Genomic DNA, 25,446 nt, shown 5'->3' on the forward strand with positions numbered 1-25,446 from the left:
AGGGATTTTGGTTTCTTAATATTCATTCCAGTTCAAATCCAAAAATCCAGTTAGTTTGTATCAGTTCTTCCTTGTTTTCAACAAATTGTAACAAAATTATAACAGATATAACCAGCCGAAGCAACAGAAACAAAGTTCTCTTTTTCCGTCTTGACAGCTAATTTGACAGCTGTCAAACTCTTTAGTACCTCATCAACAGGCTCTCTCGCGGAACACTCCTGGGTCCGGGAGGGTGATACTTCAGCTCCCAAAATTAGCTCTTTATCCTCCAGCAAGATTTCTTATACTGCCAAACCGTGAAATTAAAGTCTTTTACCAAAGAAGGGAAAAAAAGGTTCTCTCGACCTTAGTTAGCAGGTCCTTGCTTTAACTTGTTTACAAGACGGGGAGGCAGACTTCCTTTTTACACCTTCCCCGATCGTGCCTAATTCTTAAAAAAAAATTTCTTTACAGTTCCAGTTTCCGTAATACTCACGGGTTGTTACTTTTAGAATCCAATTGTTCACAAGAAGAAGTCAGCGCTCTCCAACCATGGCAATGCGGCTTCACTCCGCAGGAGAAGCAGTCGACTCTCAGCACCGCGCCACTCACCCCGTCCCTCGTTCCGAAGCCTTTAAAAAGGCTCCTTCGCAGGTCGGGGGGCGCAAATGGTGCCCGCCGAGTCACCAGGTTCACAGGCTTCACCGCCTGTGATTTTTGAGGGTCCCCGCGTCGCCGCAGCGGCCAGACCCGATCCTGCGGAGCCGATTCCCTCCGGAGCTCAGAGGGAATCCGCCATTAGTCGATGGCGCTAACCCGGAAGTCCCCGAAAGTCAACTAGCTTCTCTGGCTCCTCAGTCCTATCACTCCCACTTGGCCAAGAGAGAGAGAGATGGAGACCAAGCATGCAGGCTAGTAAGTGGCAACAAGAAGGAGAACATCAGAAGGTCCAGAGAACTCTGGATTTTGTGGGATGTGAAACACAGGTGCAGTCAATTACAACATTCCTAGAGTGTACATGTTTAGACATGGGGAGGGATGTTTGTCCAGCCAGCAGGTAAACTTCCTGCTTCCCTCTGAGCTGGGACAGACTTCCTCCGCATGTGACTAGAGGTGGGTGTGGCCTCACCTGTGCAGGTAATGACAAAAGCACAGGGCAGGGGCAGCCATCTCTCTCTTCTCTTCCTTCGAAGAAGCAACAAGCTAAAGATGCCCTCTTGGCTCCCACCCAAGAGAGGACAAAGGGACTATCTTCTTGTAAGATAGAATCCAAATGTATATTACTTTATTAAGTTGTCTGCCTTCTGGGATCTGATGTGAACAGAATGTGAGTAAACTCTTTTTATACTTTTGTAAAGGACTGTGTCGTGTCTTGTATTTTAAGAGGGAATAAAGGGGAAATTACCAGAGTGATTATTATAGAGGTTCTAGCGAACCTGAGCACACGCTACCTTTGCAAACTTAAGATAAAGGGGAATGTTTTACTCTGCTGATATTTTGGGAACTTGTTAGCATGTTGGATAAGGATATAATCAGTCAGTATATCCTCTCCTGCATCCCTGAACATTCCCACAGATGTCAGTGAGGGCCTTGGCAGGTGCTGCCCAGGAACGTAAAAATCCGATAAGATACAAGTTTATGTCAGAGCATTATAGCAAGTACATTACAAGCAGTGCATTTTCCAGAAAAAAGCTACCTGGGCTTCTTCCTGTTGCTTTTTCAGCTGCTCCAGCATCTGCTGGAACTCGGCCTCCTTCTGCTCTGCTTCTTCCATGGTGGCTTGGTTCTGCTCTTCGTAGGCCATGGCAACAACAGCCAGGATCAGGTTGATCAGGTAGAAAGAGCCCAGGAAAATCACCAGGACAAAAAAGATCATGTACGTTTTGCCAGCCGCTCTTAAGGTCTAGTGTGGGGAGAAACAACAAGGTCTCACCGGTTAGGTTTTCTGCCGATGATACTGCCTTGCCTATCCATCAACCGCAAATTGTAATGACGCCCCAAATATGCATAAATTATAACTAATTGCTTCAGGTTTTGCGTCAGGTTTTTTGAAAAGTCACACACAGCAAGAAAGCAAGCCTCCGCTTTATTATCATACATACTAAGCTTGCCTCGTGATGGTTCTCACCAGTTGGTAAAGGTTTTCCCAGTAGTCCTGAGTCATCAGCCGAAAGAGCGACAAGAAGGCCCAGCTGAAGGTATCAAAACTTGTGTAGCCATAGTTGGGGTTTCGACCAGCTTTTACACACACATATCCTTCCGGACATTGACTATGAAAAAGGAAATCATAGTGAAACACAACACAATATTTCTTTTGCTTCCATTGTGTGGTATTTCAAGGCCACATTTCCCCCCCTAAATTGAATGGTTTGTTTTCCTAGTTGTTCTTCAGAATTAAGAGGTTAGATCCAGACCAAGTTAGGTGCGCTTAGAGGTCCCATTAAAATGAATGAAACAAACCTAGTCTTTGCTAACTTAAGTCCATAGATTTCATTTAGGAGCAATGCGTGCCTGGGACTGCAATCCTATTCCTACTTACCTCAGAGTAAGCCCCACCAAATTCACTGGGACTTACTTCTGAGTAGACATGTACAGGGCTGCACTGTAAGTCTGCTTATTTCTGAAATGAGGCTTTGCATCTACATATGCCTTGGAAGTATGTTTTATAAGGCAATATTGGTTGTAAGCCTTAGTTCGCTGTGAATTGCCCCAGAAGTAGCTGAACCACTGACCAAGGCGTCTAATCTTTCATTTCCAAAGTTATATTGTAGAGTCTACAAGATTCCATTGGGAGTCTACAAGATTTCGTTCCGAAAAAAATATATACAGTTGTATTTTTAAAGATAAATCTAACATTAACATTAACATTAAATTCGGTTCACATACGAGATGAAGGAGTGTATGTCTCAGACTCATCATGCTATTCAATCTGTTAAGACTTTTAAGTTGCCACAGGGCACTTGGTCAATTTTTTATGCAACCGACAAACACAGACAAGCTTCTGGACTAATAATGAAACATTTATGATTAATTCCAAGGCCAAATGCTCATGGAATAATTTAAATGCAACTCAAATATTTTATCACCTCATTTTATTATTTCTAATTGGCTCTCAAGCAAACATTTTGCTACTGCAATGACTCAGCACAAAGCTAAAAGGGCTTGTTTAATAGGATTGAAGTTTGGTAAAGCCATGGTTTTCCCAGTAGTGATGTATGGAAGCGAGAGCTGGACCATAAAGAAGGCTGATCGCCGAAGAATTGATGCTTTTGAATTATGGTGCTGGAGGAGACTCTTGGGAGTCCCATGGACTGCAAGAAGATCAAACCTATCCATTCTTAAGGAAACCAGCCCTGAGTGCTCACTGGAAGGACAGATCCTGAAGCTGAGGCTCCAATACTTTGGCCACTTCATGAGAAGAGAAGACTCCCTGGAAAAGACCCTGATGTTGGGAAAGATGGAGGGCACGAGGAGAAGGGGACGACAGAGGACAAGATGGTTGGATGGTGTTCTCGAAGCTACCAGCATGAGTTTGACCAAACTGCGGGAGGCAGTGGAAGACAGGAGTGTCTGGCGTGCTCTGGTCCATGGGGTCACGAAGAGTCGGACACGACTAAACAACAACAACAGAGGCATGCTTAGCTCCAGAGTCGCTTTTAAGCCTTTCATTTCTCTTTACTATCTATAGCCTTAATTTCGATCCATATTCTTAATTCCATGTTACTTATTCATTGGTTACATATGCATCTTCACTATGACTATACCTCTCAAATGAGGTATGAGCAAATAGCATCCAACGACCACTAGACACAGACAAAATTTTGGGAGAGCCTTTTCACATGGTAAGAGTCTGCAACAGCCGCACTGATCTTCTTTAGTGGCTTCAGGGACGTGGAACAAACAAGGCCTCTCTGTCAAGACTCTCATCTGGGGTCTCTGTGGCCACACAGCCTCCCTAGAACTCCCTGAATGCTTTTGCCAGGCCTTGAAACCCAATCATGCTTCTTTGTTTGCCTGAATAGAGGGTAGAGCAAAGAAACTAGCCTCCCGAACAAAGGCAATATTCACGATCAGTGTTGTGCCCTCTTTTGCCTCTGGCCTCACCCACCACCAGTTCCCTAAAGGTTGTCCATAAAGGAAGGTGGCCGAAAGAGCTTCCCTACCCCCAAGTGAATTAATCAAGGGAGTTAGGTACAAAACCGACCACCTTCTGACATTAAAAAGGCAGATAAACGTGCCACATTGCAAAAGAGAGAAGGTTTAGGCTTAGGCAGGGAAATCCCTATGTCATGCGTAGGGTTGTCAGCTCTAACCCATTAGCTAAAGATAGGATCATAAATAGCGACACACACACACACACACACAACCCCAGCCAATGCAGTTTTGCAGAAGGTGACCTCTGGAATCAGAAAGCTGCTCTAGCAATTAAGCCCAGATCGTTTCAAAGGAGATAATTGCTGGCATATGCATACTCTTCTCTCTCCCCTAGGAGAAACCCGTGCACCTAATTGCCAAACTGTTTTATTATCTCACTTAAATATTTTTTTATGGAGATTAAGCCAGTAAATGTATTTCCAATAACCTATCTTGATCCTATATCCTAAACTAGATGCCTTATTTACATTAGGTTATATGGTATGGGCACATTCTGGACTCCTAGGACTGCTTGCGAAAGGGTATGTGTGTTTGTAGTTGAGATGGCTCACTCATACCAAAGCTCCAAATAGATGCCAGAGTTTTCAGGTACCTCTCAGTTAAGAGGCTTGGTGCTCTTTAGTTTTATTGTAGAGAATTCAACAAATTATTAAAAATTCTTACCCAGCATCAGAGCTGTTGCCACAAAGCAGGGCATCTCTTTGTCCTTCCAAAACATAAAAATGACCTGATTTGGGGGGGAAAGGATAAAGAACTGTATTTTTCAGTCGTTGCTGTTATGAAACACAGATTCATATAGAACTATAACCAAGTGATTTAGTCCCCATCTTGACTTTCCATTTGCAGAGCAGCTCAGGATCCAGTAGAGGCTCCCTCTGGAGGAAGGGGAGTGGGAGAGGCCATTTTTAGCAACTCCCCTTCCTCCCGGCAGCTCTCAGTGCCACCTCCCCTGCTTTTCTGATGGGTTCCATGGTCTGGTCCCCTACAGCAGCCTTTTGGGGAGAGGCAGAGTGGGCTGCAAGGGGAAGGGTTATCTGGGGGGGAAATACCTCTCCCATTCCTACCCATAGGTTGTCTGGATCCCACCAAAGGAAAGAAGACACTTCTTTTAAAAAAATTACACAGCATTATGCAAATATTTGTTTCGGGGTTTTTTTAAAAAAAAAAAATAGCTAGGAATCTCTCTCCAAATCACTGTTGTCTTGGCACTTGAGGGCTAAAGGCTCCCTATTGATTGAGAGTAAGGATAAGGATTGCTACACAAATTATAGAAATCTTAGTTGATTACTCACTCCAGAGTTCACTGATTTGAACTGCATAAATTTGTGCATGAATAACAAGAAAAGTTCTGAAGAATAATACTCTTTTTTAAATTTTAGGTGATGGCATGTCTTAAAAGATGCATTCCCTCCTGTGCAAGAGAGAAGGAGAAATGCCTCCAGTGGTGGCATTTGTTGCTTGTGCCTTTTGTAAGTGTGTATTAAAACATGACTTGCTGATTTTTTTTATAAAAAAAAGAAATTTGCTGCCTGATTAATTGGAGGAGACCATTTTGTCAGCAGATCAAAAGGCTTTTAGCCAGGTGAAATAGCCAACTGCTTGGACCAAATGTTGCATCCCTAATTTTAATGTTTCAGCTTTTTTTATATATAGCTTGCATAACACACGTCCTATGTAGGTGTATACATTCGTATCAATCATGCTTACTTTCTTCCTCAATGTACTCCTCCCAGTCAAAGGTGTTCTCTGTAGTGTTAACAAAGGTACCATTTTCTCCCACTGTGCTATTACTGAAGTCGCTTTCAAAAGTAAAGTTTTCAGGTGGCCAAATCAGGCATTTATGCCTCAAGTTCCCCATAAAAAGCTGAAGCCCTATTAAAGCAAATACACTCAGACAAAACACGGTCAGGATCATCACATCCGAGAGCTTCTTCACTGACTGAATTAGGGCCCCCACAATGGTCTTCAGGCCTGCAAATGGGATCGAAAGACGTATTAATATGTATCAAGCATTCTTCCATCCTATTTAAAATGCCATGCAGAAACAGTGAACAACATCTTGTTTGCAACACGGTAAAGCTTAATGAACAGTACCCCAGAACTTGTGGAAATGCATGAAGAGCAAAAACTGTCCATGAATGCACTGTGTACATTGCATTAAATGTACACTGTTTTTCCCCCTTTGCAAAACAAGAAGCTTTCTCATTCATGGAACACCAACATATAATAATAGCATTTAGTAAAAAACAAAAACAAAAAACAAAAAACAGCAGCAGCAACAACAACAAAGTAAAACCCTATTTTTTCTTCTCTTACAAAGCATTTTCACCAATCACAATCCATTCTTCGCCCCACCCTCTCCCCCAAGGGAAAAAAGAAAGAAGAAAAATAGGTAGGGAATAAGATCCCAGGCTATGTTCACATTGACATTCATTAATATGTTCCCAAGCAATGTTTATTGAAACAGGTAAGTTTTAAAATAAAATAAAATAAAAGCTTTCAGAGCTTAATTCAAATTTTGGCCATGCAGCACGATCTTATGCATGTTTATTTGGAAATAAGTTCCCCTGATTCGGTGGAGCTGATTCTCTAATAAGTCTGTTTAAACAGAGCCATAGCTAAGGGGTGGAGTCTAGTCAGGTTTTTTGCCCAGGGTAAAGCCCCTAAAGAGGTGCCATTGATGCTCCCAGCCTCTGTGTGTGTGTACACAAATGCACATGGGTGTGTGTGTGCCAAGCTGAGTCTTTGACCCAGGTGAAATAATGCCTATTTTCACCCTGGTTTAAGATTGCAGTCTTCAGACAATATGTGCTAAGATATACGGCAATATAAATGCCAGAGTGTTAAAGCTGTTTAGTGTGGAAGGAAAAAAAAAATGTCACCTTTATGCAGCAACAACAGTAAGAAGCAAACCCCAAAACAAAATGTAACGGATAGGCTGTGCATTCTGTAGACGTCTCATGCAATTGTTTGCTAAACTCGAAGGCTGATTTTGCAAATTAAAATAAATGGTAGATTTGAAAAGACAAGGGATCTTCCGATTCCTGACTTTTAGCAATATGGGCAGTGATTAATGAGACTAGTGCTAGAAATAGTGGAACTGAAAAATCAGCCTCCGTGTTTAACCTAGGTCTCACCTGGAATGACTGATATTGTTTTCAATGCCCGGAGAACTCTGAATGTTCTCAACGCTGAGACATTGCCCAGGTCCACAAACTCTGTCAAATATCTGCAATAGGGGAGTTCACACACAAACACAATGACAGCACACAAAAAACAGTTGGAGATACAAGGGGCCTGACACTTCATCAATCCACTCACTTCTTACCTGGGATTACAGAAATAGTTTTCAAAGCTCTCAATACTCTGAAAGTTCGAAGAGCTGAAACATTGCCTAGGTTTACAAATTCTGTTACATACCTGTAGAATTAAATCACAGTTACTCAGAATTGCAGAGCTCAAGCTAATGACTTGGGGTCTTTCATCAAGACCAACTTGGTGATTTCAGCTTTTGCAATATTATACTAAGCATAAGGTTCACATTTACAAACTGACACCTGCAGTTAAGTTTCGCCAAAGTAAAACACCCAATCTGGACCTGAAAAGCTGAACTAAACTAATTTAATATATTAGCACGTTGTCAAATGATGGTTCCTGGAATGCAGGACATGAAATTAGCATTCCTAAAATGTAAATAAACAAGTAAATAAACATCACTTTTGCTGTTTAGTATATTGTGAATTGGAAACTTTACTGATAGCAGAATTTGTGCTTACTTCAATACATGCCTCTTGGTATGGATACATTGGGATGGGGAAATCGGCTGCCCTTTGGATGTTGTTGGACTACAACTCCCATTAACCATTGCGCATTGGCTACATTGGAGTTGGAGTCCAGCATCAGGAGGCTAACAATTTCCCCAACACTAGTACAGACTGACACTAATTCCATGCCCTTATAAGCTTTTAACAAATGGTTAAAGCACTTACGCCATCAAAATTACGCTGAAGTCAAGCCAATTCCATGGGTCTCGAAGAAAAGTGAAACCTTCTAGACAAAAGCCCCTTGCGAGAATTTTTATAAGTGATTCAAAGGTATAAATTCCAGTGAATGTGTACCTAAAGGAATACAAATAAAGAATTATTGTTGACTTCCTTTTATATTCTGTAATGAGGATAAAAGCAATAGTTTTAGACACCTTGGATGTTCCTGAATCAAAAAGAAAAGGGCAACCCTAACTGATCTGGTTCAGCAGCTATGGTGCTACATTTGCATCATATTTAAGAAATACAGAAGCCCTTTCAACCACTGAAACTATCAGGGCAACAGCCAAAATTGTGCTACAGAATGTATTCTACCACACAACTGCTTAATTGTTCTCACCAAATAAGGATAATGTCAAATCACCCATTCTAACATGTATGCTGGTGCAGAAATAGATAGATGATAGATAGATAGATAGATAGATAGATGATAGATAAACTTTATTTGCATTAGCCAATGGCCATAACAACATAAAACAAGCAATATATACAAATAAAATATATAAAAATAAAAAAGACAGCAATGGGTAAAAAGGGCAATCAAATGGCCAAGATTATTGTTCAGAAATAGATATATGAGTTCTTCACGTTTTCCCTTCCACTCCTAGATTCCTCCAATAAATTTATCTCTGTGTAGGAATAACGATACACTGAAACAACTATGAGTTAATCAAAACAAAGTATTTTTCACGCATTGCAAAATCAGTATTCCTGGATGTCCATCCCTATATACTAACAGTGGCCTCGTTCTCCAGAGTTTGGATGCTGATGAAACCAAAGAAACACCATCTACCCCAGACACCTCCTCCAACCAGTTGCTCAGGTGTTATCCAACTCCAGCTCCGATCAGACTCATCCAGCATGGCCAATCATCAAGAATGATCAGCACTGGAGTCCAGCAACATGGAATACTTACTGGGTGCTTTTTTTTGAGGGTGGGAGATGGGAAATTAAGGGGAAGTGAAACTGAATGGAGCATCCCATGGGGAAGCCTGGCTTGCTGGCACTTAAAGAGAAGCCCTCCACTTTGCAGCTTGTTCTTACTTTTTCCATTCTCATCAATTTTCTTATTTAATCCCACTCCTTCTTGGGGAAAGGTTGTTGCTTGGTGGTAAAGTACATGCTTTGCGTGCCAAGAGTCCCAAGTTCAATCAAGGTACGGCTGGAATGGACTCCTGCCCGAAACCCTGGAGAGCTGCTGTCTGACACTGTGAACAAATACTGAACTATGCGGATCAATTGGTCCGACTGAGTATAAGCACCTTCCTACATCCCCATGTGCTGTCATGTTTTCTGCCATCTAGTCTTTGCTCTTCAAGCGTCTTCCATATTCTGTACTGCGTTTTCTTAAGCCCCGTTGGAACAATAAGACTTATATGAGTCAGACTTGCATCTCCATCACCTGGCTCCTCCTTACCTATTTCCACTGTTTACTTATCAAACCTCCGTCTTATTCAACTGATGTGGAAAATAAGGCTTCTCTGGGAACCTAGTAAATTGCATCTTCTGTACAGGACCAGAGTTCCTTCTCTCAGACTTTCAGGGCTTGCTAAGAAATAACTGATGGCACGTATGTTTTGCCTTCCTTACATATACAATACTAAGTGGTTTTCATGGTATTCCAGTCAATCTGCTACCTAAAGCATCGACTGACGAGACCCAGAGTTGCTTAGGTTCTGTAATACGGCTGCCATCAGGTGCCTTCCTGCTGCATCTAACACTTAGTACTGTGTTTTTAAAAATATCATTGGCTAGAAAGTTGCAGATAAGCTAATGGATTATAGCTCTGCTAACAGGAAGACTTTGTCATCACTGAGACAGAGGTGATAACTTAAAGACCTCTCTGTCCTGCCACATGGAAGGGCAAGCTGAGTGTGCTTCTACTTTCACCGTCCCTGCATTGTCATAGGGGGATGGAACTCTATTATGTCATACAGAGGTAAAACCCTATACAGTTGTACCTTAGAAGTCGAATGGAATCCGTTCCAGAAGTCCGGTCTACTTCCAAAGCATTCGACTTCTGATTGGTTGCAGAAAGCTCCTGTAGCCAATCAGAAGCCGTGGAAGCCCCGTCAGATGTTCGGCTTCCAAAAGAACATTCAAAAACCGGAACAGTCACTTCCGGGTTTCAATCATTCGGGAGCCAAAACATCCAATTTCCAGGGCATTTGATAACCAAGGTATGACTATACATGCAGACTACAATCTTGCTGTCATTCCCTCCCCCCCCCCACCAAAAAAAAAGAAAATTAACTGTAGGGTTCTGGCCTGTGCACATAGGTTTTAACAAACATACAACATGATGTATGTGTCCCATCTCCATGTGAATATGGCAGGGACAACAGGGATGGCCAGCATGCATACAGCATGCACACAATGTGGTCGAGAGTAGCCCTTAGGGTAAGTGTGGTGACAGTTTAAACATGCTCCATTTAAAGTGCAAGAAAAAATGCTGAACCCCTATAAGACAATCCCAGGACATGGTGCAAAGGCACATGACATAGTATGTTAAGGTGTGAGGGTGCACGAGGACCAAGTTAGATGCAACGCCGTCCACACCATTAGCAATTACATGAGCAGCTTTTTAGTAAGGCATAGCAAGACCTTGGGACGTGGGTGGCACTGTGGGTTAAACCACAGAGCCTAGCACTTGCTGATCAGAAGGTCGGAGGTTTGAATCCACGCAACGGGGTGAGTTCCCGTTGCTCGGTCCCTGCTCCTGCCAACCTAGCAGTTCAAAAGCAAGTCAAAGTGCAAGTAGATAAATAGGTATTGCACTGGTGGGAAGGTAAACGGCGTTTCCATGTGCTGCTCTGGTTCGCCAGAAGCGGCTTAGTCATGCTGGCCACATGACCTGGAAGCTGTCTGCGGACAAACGCCGGCTTCCTCGGCCTATAAAGCGAGATGAGTGCCGCAACCCCAGAGTCGGCCACGACTGGACCTAATGGTCAGGGGTCCCTTTACCTTTACCTAGTAAGACCTTGGCAGGGAGTTGGGGGTTAACCCTGTGCTCCATCCTGTAGTCCCCACCCAGATCAGGGCCCCTATACTTGCTATTTGTGTTTCTCATTCATTCCAAAGGGAGCTTTCCCTGTCCACTGCAAACAGCAGGTGCAAGAGGACTAGTTAGAAGCACAGCATGGGAAGGGGGAGGATTACAGTCCCCTGCACTCTCTGCACACATTCCAATGGGCCCCGGACACTCCTGCAGTTTATGTTTAAGAAGCCATTCACATGATTGCTAATTGTGTGAACGGCGCCTTGTCTGTTCATTGCCTAGACAGAAGACTGCTGGGAACACCCTATATATGCTGTCTTGCGTTCCATGGAAGAAAAACAGGAAATTAATTACAAACAAACAAAAATCACAAAATATGTTTTTATTTAGGATCCTCTTTAAAGCTCTGAAGAAAAGGGATAAGAAAATGCAGAAATCATCATAGGAATCTTATTGGAGACAGCTGGACAAAATTCACATCTGAAATAGCAAAGAATCAAAACAGATAACACATTTTCCAAAAAAAGAAAAGAAAAAGGTATTTACTTACTCTACATTCTTGGTCCATTCTGGAGGGTTGCTCATAGTCATAAATACACAGTTGGTCAAAATAGTGCACATAATTAGCATGCTGAATAATGTAAGATGTGGTCAAGGAATGATGACCTTTAAATCAGAGATCAGGTTATAAAACCAAGTTAATGACAGCACCCACTTTAAATAACCTCTTTTTAATAAAAGCAGTGGACACACACAACTTTTCAAGAGTTCCAACATTTTGCATGCAGCAGCAAAACAAAGAAAAAGAAAAGACAGAGAGTTGTGTCACTCTTTTAAAAAATTAGATTCATGGTAGCATGAGCTTTTCTAGGGAAGAGCCTACTTTACCAGATTAATCTTCAGAAATTGCAGAAGTTGCTGCCAGGTCACTGTGGATGTGTCACTATCAAGAGGTTATGCTCTCCATTTGCTAGCAGGGTATAGGCATGTGTGTGACCCAAGACAGCACAGTATCTATCTGTAACTATATGAACCAGCCATACACACAACTGTGGCATAAGTTATTAAAAACCAGTAAGCTATTCATTGTCTCTTTCTATTTCCAGTATCTGGACATTTTTGTGGACTTTCTACAAGTTTCTGAAGACAGCCAAAAACTCTGAAATAACTCTTCCTTCCCTGTTAATGCTTCACTTAGTGGTTTAGCTTTCCAGATAAAAGATTTATCACAGATAAAAGATTACTCACAAGATAGTCAAAGGAAAATGTTGACATTAACACGGGCAAGGATAATGAATTTTCTCTGCTCCGTTCGCTCCAATTGCTTTCTCCTCCTCAAATCCCCAAGTCGCTTCTCATGTGCCCCTCCACCACAAAGTGTATGAAGGCGATCAGTGCCATCCAGTTACCTCTGAGATGCTTCTTTTAAAACAGGGGTTGCTACCATCTGGCCCTCCACATGTAAAGTCCTGGTGGCACAAGCAATGCTTGTGCCATTTTGGTAACCTGCACATGTAAATCTGGCGAGCTGCATGTTCCCCTTCCCTGGTTTGGAACATCAACATTAATTAAGAAGAACTCCCTGAATAAACTGAGAGCAAAGATCTTGGTTCTTGCTGAATCTCTCAATATTGTCAAATGGTCATTCTTGAAAGGTACTGCTATAGTTCTAGATACATGCTGAAGTCCATCAACTACAAATGGTATTTTCTGGTCAATAAAGCTTTGAACTTGATCCTTCATGCTTTTAAACCTAGTCTGGCAAACCTGTGCCCCTCCAGATATTGATGGACTCCAAATCCCACAATCCCTCCCCTTTGGCAATGGCATGTGGGACTAATCGGAGTTTCAGACCAACAACCTCAGGAGCGTAAAAGTTCCCCCACCCTTGTTCTCAACATGCATGTGCTTTCAACTACTGACAAGGGACACTGGTTTACAATGTATCTGTAAACAGGACAGCCATTGTGTTGTTTTCAAAATAACATTGGAAAATACTTCAAATTTAATTCCAAACACTTAAAGGTAAACGACTTGAAAAGGATATGAATGTACCAAAATTTTAATAGCAATTTTTCTGAGAGGATTGAAAGGGGTTAAAATGTACAAGGCAGATGTGGCGCTGAATCGGAAAATTGCCTTCCCTCTGTTCAATACTATGAAGGTCTGGAAAACAAAAAAAGAACGTAGGATTTAAAAAACCAACAATCATATATTGTTCACAGATTATTTACTTCCTACACTTTGTTGCTTCGCTTATTTCAATGGAAGATGGAGCTTCTTGCTGACTCATCCCACTGTGCTTTTACAACTGAATTCAAGCCAATGGCCCCTCAAGTTAATAGAATTATTATTATCAACAGCAAGACCGCTTAGAGTCACTATTATTATTATTTTTGTCAAGGTGACCCAAGTAATCAGAACACCTCATCCTAAAGGCAGCATCAAAGACCAATGATACATATGTACACAAAACTACTTTCCCGTGAATTGATCATCTTCCTCCCAACCATTTCCCTAAAGTGGACTGAGCAAAGACACGAGAACTCATATTCTGGAGTGTGGCGAGGCAATCAACAAACACAAAAATTCAGCTGGTGACACACCACTACTGACTTGGTGAACTGACTCATAATTGATCTCTACAAGTGGCACAGGCCACAATAATTCAACAGCATCTATTCAAAACCTTTGCAGAAGGAGGATAAATCACTGGGGCCTTGCGCTCCGGCACAGTCTCTGCAATCTCAGCTGAGAAAGATTCCACAGCAGGTCCTAGTACCTGCAGACACCGGATGGAGTTGACACCCCGTGCCATGGAATCTTGGGTACCAACCCGGAAGTACACCTGTCAGGGCCTGGCTGCCGTTGGGGCTTCAAAGGCTTGAAGCAGCTGAACCGTGTCTCCACAGCTGTAAGAGAGGCACATTTCCTCCTTGGCATACTATAAAGAGGGAGAGGAACTGGAGAGGAACCTGCCACCAGAGGAACAACAAATATTTGAAAGGGAGATTTACTTACAACACATACTGCCTTGGCATTGGAGATGCAGCAGGAAGCATCAGAGAACTCTTTACGGGAGAAAATTCAGTGGCGAGTCAGGAAAGCACATTACTTCTAAGAACAGGCAGAGCCGGCCCACTCATGGCATGGGATGAAGCAGGTGCCTCAGGTGGTGGAAATGGAAGAGGCAGCACTCTCCCAAACACCCCGCCACACCACCACCGCAGAAGCAATCCAGGTAAGAGAAGAGGAGGCATCAGTGGAGTCGCACAGCATTCCGCCACCAGCTTTGCCACTCATATACCCTGCCCCTAGGGGCGGAGAGGGCACAGAAGCAAAGCTCTGCAGAATGTGTTCTTTCTCACGGAGTTGGCAAGACGGGAGACATTCCACTGCCCAGCTTTGTTGCTGGGTGGGATGGGAGCTTCAGAAAGTGCTTCCCCTTGAAAAGAAGCAGTTTCTGAAGCCACACACACACACACACAGCTGGTGGGGCTTGGTGAGGGTTCTCCTTTAAAAGGAGCCCTCACCAAGCCTTGCCACCAGGCAGGAAGGGAGTTTTGGAAAGGGCTTCTCCTTAGGCTTTCCTCTCCCACAGCTCTAGAACGTCCCTGGGAACAGGCACTGAGGTAAGATGGAAGGGTGACCCAAGGACCCCAGGAAGAACTCCAAGGTGGGAAGAGGGCTAGGGAACTCTTGGTGGTGGGTACAGGAGCTTGGGCCTCTGTATGAACAGGCAACAGAAAGAACATGCATGTTGTCATTAAATAAAAAAATGATTATGCAAACAGAGCAACATTTTGTGCAAGCCCAAATGTTTTCCAGCTGAAATCAAGTAAAAAGAGAAGGATTTCTGGTGAAATAAGTAAAAAGTGAAAAGGCATTAATGCAGTGGCCAAAATCCAGCCAGTCTTAACAAAATAACTCACTTTTTTATTGCTATAATAAGGGTCAAGGTCCTCCAAAGGTTCGGACACCATTCCTGGAGGAATGTCTCCATATATAAATGGAAGTGTTTTCCCTGCTTCCAAGTCACTATTTGGTTTTGGTCCATTTTCGTCATCAGCATCTGAATGATCCTGTTTGGGCTTTTTAGCTTTTTCCTCTGCACAGCGTTTTTCAATAGCTGCAAGAGATTCTCTAGTAAAATAGCGGAAGCTGTCAGGTCCTGGTGGTACCAGCAGTGCCTGTGCCATTTTTTCATCCTGCACATTTAAATTACTTTTAGCCTATTGCATAAGAATGACCTGAAAAAGAAAGAAGAATGCAGAGAGAGAGAGAGAGTGTTAGGGAAACATTCAGCATTAATGAACCCACTGCCAATTTTTACAAGCCTAAAATAGAACCTGTTTGAAATATATGCAAAACTTAGGCAGTCTTTGATATGTAGGTTGTGCTTTGTTATGTTTAAGATGATTGGCTATTCCCAGACTTCTATTCCTACAAAGGAAAATTATGCATATGAAGCAGGGGAAATGGATGCCTATGATGCACTAATGGCCAAGGTCAATTCCCCATTTCAGAGGTTCAGCAGGTCATGTGCAAAGCAGCTTCAGACATCCATGTGAATAAGCTCCACAGAGAGCCCTGGAAACCAAGCAGATTCATAAGTCTCTGAGGGTGTGCCTGATTAACAGCACTTGCCCAGCACTGGGAAAAAGGACCTCAGGGGTCATCTAGTCCAACCCCCTGCAATGCAGGAATCTCATCTAAAGAACCCCTGACAAATGGCCATCCAACCTCTGCTTAAAAACCTCCAAGGAAGGAGAGCCCACCACCATCTCATGGAAGTCTGTTCCACTGTCAAATAGCTCTTACTGTCAGGAAGTTCTTCCTGTTTAGTTGGATTATTCTTTCTTGTAACTTGAAGCCATTGGTCTGAGCCCTAGCCTTCAGAGCAAGAGAAAACAAGCTTGTTCTATCCTCCATCTGATAGCCCTTTAGATATTTGAAGATGGCTATCCCATCTCCTCTCAGGCTCCTCTTTTTCAGGCTAAACATACCCAACTCCCTCAACCATTCCTCATAAGGCTTGGTTTCCAGACCCTTGATCATCTTGGTTGCCCTCGTCTGCACACGTTCCAGCTTGTCAATATCCTTAAACTGTGGCGCCCAGGACTGGACACAGTACTCTGACCAAAGCACAACAATACTATTACTTCTATTGATCTGGAAACCATGTTTCTGTTGAAGTGGCCTTGAATAGCATTCGCTTTTTTATTGCTGCATTGCACTGTTGACTCATGTTAAGCTTGTGGTCTACTAAGCCCCCAAGATCCTTTTCACTAGCACGCCAGGTGTCCCCTATTTCTGCAGCTGGTTCTTCCTGCCTACGTGCGGAAACTTACATTTGTCTCTGTTGAAATTCATTTTGTTAGTTTTGGCCCTGTTATGCCTTACTTCCTGAGGCAAACTTCTCTAACCATGTAGTCAAAGTTCAGGCATGGGGAGCCCTGACTATATCACTAGATGCCCGGCCCTTAATGCAGAAGGAGATACAGGGTCTTCCTTTCTCAAACCACCTTGGTGCAAGTACTTTCACAGGACACGCAGGAGGAAGGAAAGGCAGAATCTGTACCAAGGGTAGAAAAGAGAAAGGGCCAGAGACTGTAAGAGCAAAAAGATATCCAAAAGGAAGTAGGAGAGGTATGTGAAGAGTTTAGGCCAGGCCTGAGGTTAAATAGGCTGAAGATACAGGACTTTTAACTGCAGGGATGTGCAGGGAGGGTCAAGGAATCCACATAGTGAGTGGATGTGAGTGGGAGTAAGCTCCCTATGAAATGTAATCGAATACCCGAGTGTGAAAATGTGCCCTACCTTTTTATCTCTGGGCAGTGTCAGTTCTTGAAATGGAGCCACCGGAACTGCATGCGTATCCCTTTGGGTGGGCTATGCAATGAACGACTGCGGGCTACGAAATCTTCTTTTCCTCAAGAGACAAAATGAAGTCAAGACAGCCCATCCTTAAAAGTGGTAGAAATCGAATGCTTCTCCTGTCAGCAGATCCTTGTCACTTTGGGATATGCAAGCTAGAAAACGTTTCTAGCTTCCAGTCACATCACCACCCGAATGACCTTGGGGAAACTAGGATAAAAAAAAAGGAAGTTAACTTCACATATGATGCCAGATGCCCTTAACACAGATTGCTGGAAGTTCTCATTAACGTCTGTGTTACTAAGGTAAAGGTAAAGGGACCCCTGACCATTAGGTCCAGTTGCGGACGACTCTGGGGTTGCACGCTCTATAGGCCGAGGGAGCCGGCGTTTGTCCGCAGACTTGGGTCATGTGGCCAGCATGACTAAGCCGCTTCTGGTGAACCAGAGCAGCACATGGAAACGCCATTTACCTTCCCGCTGGAGCGGTACCTATTTATCTACTTGCACTTTTAAGTGCTTTCAAACTGCTAGGCTGGCAGGAGCAGGGACCGAGCAACGGGAGCTCACCCCGTCGTGGGGATTCGAACCGCCAACCTTCTGATCGGAAACCCCTAGGCTCAGTGGTTTACCACAGCGCCACCCGCGTCCCTGTATTCTTTATAAACTGGTTTATAAAAGCCTTTATTGCAGGGTCGGGGAAGCTTTTCCAGTCATAGGGCCACATTTCGTCATGTCAAACTTTCTGGGGGCCGCATGACACTGGCGGATGGAGTAAGAGGCAAAAGTGGCCAGAGCAAAGGGTGTGACTCATCCATGTAGAGTAGACTACATTTGAACCATGCTAAAGTCAGAGCGTCCTACACTAAAGCACACACACACTTCTCTGAATCCTTCATCTGGGCAAGCAACAGGCATTGAAGGACAAGCAAAAAGCATGTGAGGAAAGTATGGATAAGTCTGGTGAGAGGTGCTGCCTATTAGAGTCAATGCATAATAGCCAGAGCATATACAAAACGTAGTCAAGATAGGGCCTGTTGAAGACTGTATATATTGACCAGGAAAAGTGCACAATTATCTTTTCATGGTTAGATTATGTGCACAGTCTCCAAGGGACGTGGTGAATGTGCACACTGACCAGTTATTATACACATTATCCACAAAACTTTCCTTACCCTTAACATGCACAGTAAACATCTCATACAGGAGGTATTCTTTTCAGTAATTGGGGGCAATGGTCAGTAAACCATTCTCACCCACTGCACACCAGCAAATGGAAAGCATGCCAGTTTTATTTAATATAACAGTGTTTATTTTCAGTACCAAACCTTCTTGACTTAAATTGTGGAAATATGTTTCATTCTTCCTGGTTGTTTTAATTAGAATTCGGGGGCACAAAAAAACTTAATGCATATAGGCACTGGTTTGCCAAGAGAGTTCAATAACACCTAAAAGATGTCGTGCAGCGGTTGCAGCAGGCTTCCTAAAACAGATGCCCTCTAGCTGTTATTTGACTACCATTCCAAACAGCCCTAGCCAGCGCAGGCATGCCTTTTTTCCTCACTTCATACAGAACACAACAAAATGCATCAGTAGAGAATCTATTGTGCTTTTTAATAGCCTATGCAATGGTTTCTCACCCTCACATCTAAGAACGACAGAAATAAGTTCCTGCTTTGGATTTATTTTGTCCAGCTCTAATCTTTAGCTGTCTGCTTCTGTTATGTCTTCCTTGCCAAGTTGCAGTGCCTTTTGATGTAGTGCTTTTATTTAATATACTGTCACCAGCGAATTGGTACTGACAATGTCCATTTCTTCCAATGAGCTTTACTTTGTCAGCGAGATGTTCACACATAACCCTATGCCAAGATGTGCTTCACCCATGGTTTTGCCCAGCCCTAGTTGGTTTCCCCTTGCCTCCTCTGCCAATAGCCACCTGAGATTCCGAATATAATAATAATAATAATAATAATAATAATAATAATAATAATGATTATTTATACCCCGCCCATCTGGTTGGGCTTCCCCAGCCACTCTGGGTGGCTTCCAACAAAATATAAAAATACAGTAATGCATCAAACATTAAAAGCTTCCCTAAACAGGGCTGCCTTCAGATGTCTTCTAAAAGTGTGGTAGTTGTTTATTTCTTTGACATCTGATGGGAGAGCGTTCCACAGGGCGGGTGCCACTACCGAGAAGGCCCTCTGCCTGGTTCCCTGTAACTTGGCTTCTCGCAGTGAGGGAACGGCCAGAAGGCCCTCGGCGCTGGACCTCAATGTCCGGGTAGAACAATGGGGGTGGAAGCGCTCTTTCTGGTATACTGGACCAAGGCCGTTTAGGGCTTTAAAGGTCAGCACCAACACTTTGACTTGTGCTCGGAAATGTACTGGGAGCCATCTCAACAAATCTCCTGTATTGGCACAACCACACCACAGCACCAGCTTGCTAAATTGGCAGACTGCAACAACAGGGCATGCAACTCTCTTCAGAGATTTTCTGGTATTCTCTGCATGTCACTGGAGCTAAACCATTTCCCCTAATCTCAGACACTCCAAATGCTGTCTTGTAACAAGAAGTTCCTAACCTTTCTCTGGAATCCAAGTGGAACAAAATATTATCAATTCTCTGAAGATTCCTGCCAGGTTTTTTCTCTGAAGTCCTTTGCCACTGAAAATTATGACTATGGGACTAAAAGTACATGATCCCAGTCAAACACTCTGCTCAATGGCTCTGATGCAAATTCACCCTAAATGTATTGGTGACCAATACTTCTAGTAAATCATGATAGGGAAGAGTAGCATACACATTTTCTAAATAAATGATTTGGGGCATACGTATTAGGAATCTCACTTAGAAGTATGGCATGGGTCAAATTTTCAAGCCAATGTTCCCAACAGATCCTGACTGGAAAATTGGCTTTCTCTGCAACATTTGCTATCTTGTGTAGCAAACCTTCACTACTATGCAGGTTTAAGGAGGACTGCCATCTTACCAAGTCTTTAGCCATGAAACGGGTTTGCAATCAGCTTTCAAAGCAGAATGAGTATTGGAGACAAAACCGAAAATATGGGAGACATAACTCCCACAGGTCTAAATATTGTAAACTAGGAATTCAGAAGCCTGCCAACAAATAATAATATTTAGCATTTCCATAACACTTTTAGCATTTGAACAGAATGTAAACATAATCCAAGTTATTGCAAATGCCAGTTAACACACAAAAGAAGCAGAAATCTCTTCCTCAAACTCTAAAAGGGGTTGTGGTATGTTAATGTTCTAATTCAGGATGGAAAGCTGTCTCTCATCTGGTTATCTATTGTTAAGCAAAAATTACCTTCAGATGACCAGGCGAGTCTCCACTTCTGTGAGGGTATAGCCTTGTGGTCAGCGCTATCACGTGGCGCACTATGGTGACCACATTTGCTGCTCTCTTGCCATGCCTTTTGGCCTTGAAGAGCTACTGGACTGTAAAACAGACTAATCCATGTAGACAGTGCAGGATTTATGTATAGGCTAAGTAGGCTGAAGCCTAGGGCCTCTAAAACTAGGGGGCCTCACCAGCCCGCCCGCTCCCAGTGTGCAATCTCCCCTCTCCCCAAATTGCAAGCCCATGCGAGGGCAGGGCAACTCAGGACCAGCAACTATGAGACTCAGGGCTAGCCAGCGGGGCCCAGTTTGAAGCAGTGGGGCGCAACTTGGGGTTGGTTTTTTTTTTTTTGGTAGGGCCCCAGTTCACAGCCAAAGTCTGCAAAATCTTATAGATATAAATAAAATCCATCTAGATTGCCCTTAGGGGCAGCTCGCGGGGCCCAATTTTCCAAATTGCTCCAATTGCCTTAAAGTCAGCCCTGATGAGACTGTGCAGGGGTTGGACTGGCTCCAAAGACTAGAAAAGTGGAAATTTGTCCTAAAACCTGCTCCGACCACAATACTGTGAAAATGGAGATGAAACTAACACCAATTGGCTTCTTCAGATGGAGGATGAATGACACCTTGTTTAGAGACGAAGAAGTGACCAAGAAGGCCCAAAAAACCTTGAGAGATTATTTTGAGATAAATATGAATACCACCGTTGAAAAAAGAGTAATCTGGGACGCAAGCAAAGTGGTTATGAGAGGGTTTCTGATACAACAGAATGCAATAAAGAAGAGAACTCAAAATGAGAAAAAAGATAAAATTTTGGACAGAATAAAAGAAGGTGAAAAGAAATTGAGAGCGAAACCAACGTCGCAAGAGATTCTGAGAGAAATAAAGTTATATCAAGTACAATATATGAAAATGATGAACCAGGAAATAGAGTGGAAAATCAAACAGATGAGACAAAAGACATTCGAATCGGCCAATAAATGTGGGAAATTGCTAGCTTGGCAAATGAAAAGAAGACAAAAACTCAACACTATTACAAATTTGGAAGTGGAAGGAAAGAACATACAGAATCCAGTGGAGATTAGAAAATGTTTCCAGAGGTACTTTAAACAATTATATACACAAGGGCCACAGAAAGAAATTGATATACATCAACTTTTGAAATTAAATGGACTACAAAAAATCTCTCAAGAAAATAAGTTAATGCTGAACTATAAAATAACTGAACAGGAGGTAGAAGGTGCCATCCAGAATATGCAACTGGGTAAATCTCCAGGGCCGGACGGCTTAACTTCAAGATATTATAGATCCTTGAAAGATTGGATAATACAACCAGTACGCTTTGGAACTGCAGAAAGTACAGTACGCTTTGGAACTGCAGAAAGATGACTTTGCTGATGACGGAGAGAGGGTGGCTTACATTGTGGGGCATCTGCAGGATGGGGCGCGCGAATGGATCAGGCCCCTAATGGTGACGCAAAATGATGCCTTGAAGCACCTTAAGAAATTCTTCCAGGCGATGGATGCGATGTTCTCCAGCGAAGTGGAGCAAAGTGTGACTCGGCGGGAACTGATGGGGTGCAAGCAGGGGAGCCAGTCCGTCAGAGACTACTGGTCGCGTTTTGCAATGTTAGTCCACCGGCTCAGGTGGGATCTGGACTCTGAACCGATACAAATGTTGTTTGAGGAGGGTCTGTCCCCTGCAGTGAAAGACGAGTTGTCCCGCACGCCCTGACCACGGTCGATGGATGAGCTCACCAAGGCTGTGCTTGCGATTGGCGTACGTCAGGAAGCGCGGGCTCAGGAGAAGCGCGAAATGAGAGCAGAACGTTTCCATGACTACCGCATTCCTGAGATACCAAGACCGCCTTCCCAGGCGGCGGAGCCACTGGAAATTGATGGCGCGCGCGTGCGGGGTTTCAAACTCCAGTGAAGGTCGTAAGAAGGAGGGAAAGGAGTGGAAAACTACCAAGAAGTGTTTCCTCTGTCAACGACCAGGACATTTTGCTAAGGTCTGCCCTCAAAGAAAAGCCTGGCAAGGGATGGTGGGGGCTGCTGGCTGCGAGGAGAAGGAGGAGGAAGGGCAGGCGCAGGGAAACGACAACGCCTGGCTGCCAATCAGCAGGGGCAGCAGCCAGACCAGCAACCAATAGAAGTGCCCCAGCCTGACCCTCCCAAGGCAGCTATAGCCATAGAAGTGGTGCTAGAACTCCCGAATGGGCACCTGGTCAAAGTTAAGGGACTGCTGGATTCGGGCAGCTCGTGTAATTTCTTCAGCAGAGACTTCGCTCTGGAGCACCAACTCCATCTGCTGCCTCTAGATTTTCCCTTGCAAGTGACCACCATCGATGGCAGGGAACTTCTGGGGGGGGGGGTGACACACCAGACCCCGCCAATGCGAATGAGGGTTTCCAGGCACACAGAGACCATTGCCTTTCACATGGCCACACTGGCAGGACCCCAATAATATTGGGGATGAGCTGGCTGGAACTGCATGATCCAGTAGTGTCATGGCATCAGTGGTCAGTCACCTTTGGGTCAGCTTACTGCTTAGGACACTGTCTGGGAGGGGAGAACCCAAGAATGATGGTGGCCAGGGTGGCTGGGCTGGCAGTGGAACAAAAAGGAGAGGTGCCACCACAATATGCTGACCTGAAGGAAGTCTTCAGCAAGAAGGAGGCAGATAGACTACCCCCCCACAGGCCCTTTGACTGCCAAATCAACTTACTCCCAGGGGCTCAGTTGCCGGTGGGTAAGCTGTATGCCATGTCCGACTGGGAGATGCAGGAGTTGCGGCAATTTATTGACAAGAACCTGAAGAGGGGGTTCATAAGGGAATCAAAGGCGGTGGGGGGCAGTCCGGTGTTCTTTGTGGACAAAAAAGAGACTAATCAGCCCAGACTAGTTGTGGATTACAGGGCCTTAAACCTGGTGTCAGAACCCGTGACCTTTCCAATGCCCAGGATTGACGACATTTTAACATGGGTTAGGCAGGGGAAAATTTTTACCAAGCTGGACCTCAGGGGAGCATACAATTTGATTAGGATAAAGGAGAGGGACCGCCGGAGATCCGACATGTGTTTCCCGAGGACTGATGGGTATGTGGGGGAGCGTTGGTTGGGAAACGAGAACTGGCCGGGCTTACTAGAGACGACGCGTTCGCGCAAGCGAAAATCAGGGAACTCCGGGACGGAAGGGAAGACCATGGAGGGTTTGAGGAAAAAGAAGGGCTACTGTACTATAAGGGGGCACTGTATGTACCGGGGGAAACCTTGAGGGGGAAGGTACTCAAACAACTCCACGGCAACCCAACAGCTGGGCACTTTGGACAGCACAAGACCATGCTGCTTGTTACCAGGCAGTTCTGGTGGCCAAAGGTGAGGGAAGACGTACGGAAATATGTACGGGGGTGCGACCGGTGCCAGAGGGCAAAGGGGGAGAGAGCTGCCCCCGCAGGGTTACTGGAACCCTTACCTACACCGGGAAGGCCCTGGGAGGTGGTGTCCATTGATTTTATGACAGATTTGCCCAAGTCAAGGGGGAAGACAGCAGTCATGGTAGTAGTCAATCTACTGACAAAAATGTGCCATTTCATAGCTTGCTCACACGCGGTGACGGCAGAGGAGACAGCCAGGTTGTTTGTGAATCACATTTTCAGGCTGCATGGGGCTCCCTCGAGGGTAATCTCGGATCGCGGGAAACAATTTACTTCCAGGTTCTGGAGGGAGCTTGCTACAGGTCGAGGTGGGCTTCTCGACGGCGAGGCATCCGGAAACCAACGGACAAGCAGAAAGAGCGAACAGTATACTCCAGCAATACCTACGCTGCTACGTCAGCGAGAGACAGAACGATTGGGTAGAGAAATTAGCGTTGGCTGAATTTGCATACAATAACGCTGAACATGTGTCCACGGGCATGAGCCCGTTCATGGCCAATTATGGGTGTCACCCCAGGGCCTTCCCGGGGAGGGGGGAGGAAGGATGGAGTGTACCCGCAGCAGAGCAGTTTGTAGAAGAAATGGAGGCCTTGCACCAGCAACTCAAGATGAACTTGGAGCGGGCCAAGGAAGTTTACAAGAGGCAGGCGGACAAGCACCGTCGGGAGGGGGAGGCCATATGGGTGGGAGACCGGGTGTGGTTGTCAACCCAAGGGTTACCCCTAAGGGGAGGGTGCAAGAAGTTGCAGCCGAGGCAGCTGGGGCCTTTTGAGGTAACACAGCAGGTGAACCCCGTGGCATTCAAGCTCAAGTTGCCTGACAGCATGAAGATACATCCGGTGTTCCATAGGTCCCTACTTTCACCGTACAGGGAGGGGCGGGAATTTCCGGGGCGGGAGGGAGAAGTTGCCACCCACCCGCTGGTAGAGGAGAGGGAACATCGCAACCAAGCCACGGAAATACTCGATTCAAGGTGGCGAGGCCGCCAGGTGGAGTACTTGGTAGCTTGGGAGGGAGAGCCCAGGTCAGAAAATACGTGGGTCCCCCCTGAATCAATCAATGACGGCTATCTGGTGGGATGTTTGTTCCCGGATAAACCAAAACCACTAGCGAGGTTCTGGGAGGAAGAATTTGGAACCACAGACGACGAAGGGGACTTTGTGAGTTTTCCTGCCTCCGAAGAGGAGGGAGGGGAGGTGTCAGAGGGAGAAGAATCAGACTGGGAAGTCCACCCCGCGGGAAGAGATCAGAGCCGGTGGGAAGCTGGTTTTGAATCCTCAGAGGATGGTGACAGCTCCTTCAGGGGATTCCCCGCATCGTCGGGCGAGGAAAGAGACGAGGTTGAATCGGAAAATCGTGCCGGGGGTGGAGGGGGTCCTGGGGAGGAGGTGGATGTCAGGGAACTGCCATCGGAGTCCGAGGGAGAGGGAGGGCTCCAGAGGGGTTCCGGAGAGCGTCCCAGGAGGGAGAGAAGCAGCCCATCTTCTGGGGAAGGAATTCAGCGTAGCACCAGTGAAGAAGGGGGGCAGATGGGGGAATCGGCGAGGTGGCTCCATGACTCCTCGCCGGAGACCAGCGGGGAGAGCAAGCGTC

At 44.8% G+C, this 25,446-nt stretch overlaps 1 protein-coding gene across 1 annotated transcript in view; it reads right to left on the reverse strand.

Annotated features, from left to right (window-relative positions):
• Positions 1 to 25,446, reverse strand: part of LOC128423431 (sodium channel protein type 2 subunit alpha-like) — a 76,956-nt gene that overhangs the window by 43,826 nt on the left and 7,684 nt on the right. The window contains exons 2-11 of the mRNA XM_053408562.1: positions 16,996 to 17,262; positions 15,108 to 15,425; positions 13,221 to 13,341; positions 11,726 to 11,813; positions 8,124 to 8,252; positions 7,272 to 7,363; positions 5,842 to 6,105; positions 4,798 to 4,861; positions 2,108 to 2,249; positions 1,676 to 1,882 (exon numbers count right to left, since the gene is read on the reverse strand). Of these exons, the coding sequence (XP_053264537.1) occupies positions 1,676 to 1,882; positions 2,108 to 2,249; positions 4,798 to 4,861; positions 5,842 to 6,105; positions 7,272 to 7,363; positions 8,124 to 8,252; positions 11,726 to 11,813; positions 13,221 to 13,341; positions 15,108 to 15,374 (1,374 nt within the window). The 5' untranslated portion in view covers positions 15,375 to 15,425; positions 16,996 to 17,262. The remainder of the gene's footprint in view (positions 1 to 1,675; positions 1,883 to 2,107; positions 2,250 to 4,797; positions 4,862 to 5,841; positions 6,106 to 7,271; positions 7,364 to 8,123; positions 8,253 to 11,725; positions 11,814 to 13,220; positions 13,342 to 15,107; positions 15,426 to 16,995; positions 17,263 to 25,446) is intronic.

Source organism: Podarcis raffonei, chromosome 1 (assembly GCF_027172205.1).
Source record: "Podarcis raffonei isolate rPodRaf1 chromosome 1, rPodRaf1.pri, whole genome shotgun sequence".
In the NCBI taxonomy this organism is placed as follows: Eukaryota; Metazoa; Chordata; class Lepidosauria; order Squamata; family Lacertidae; genus Podarcis; species Podarcis raffonei.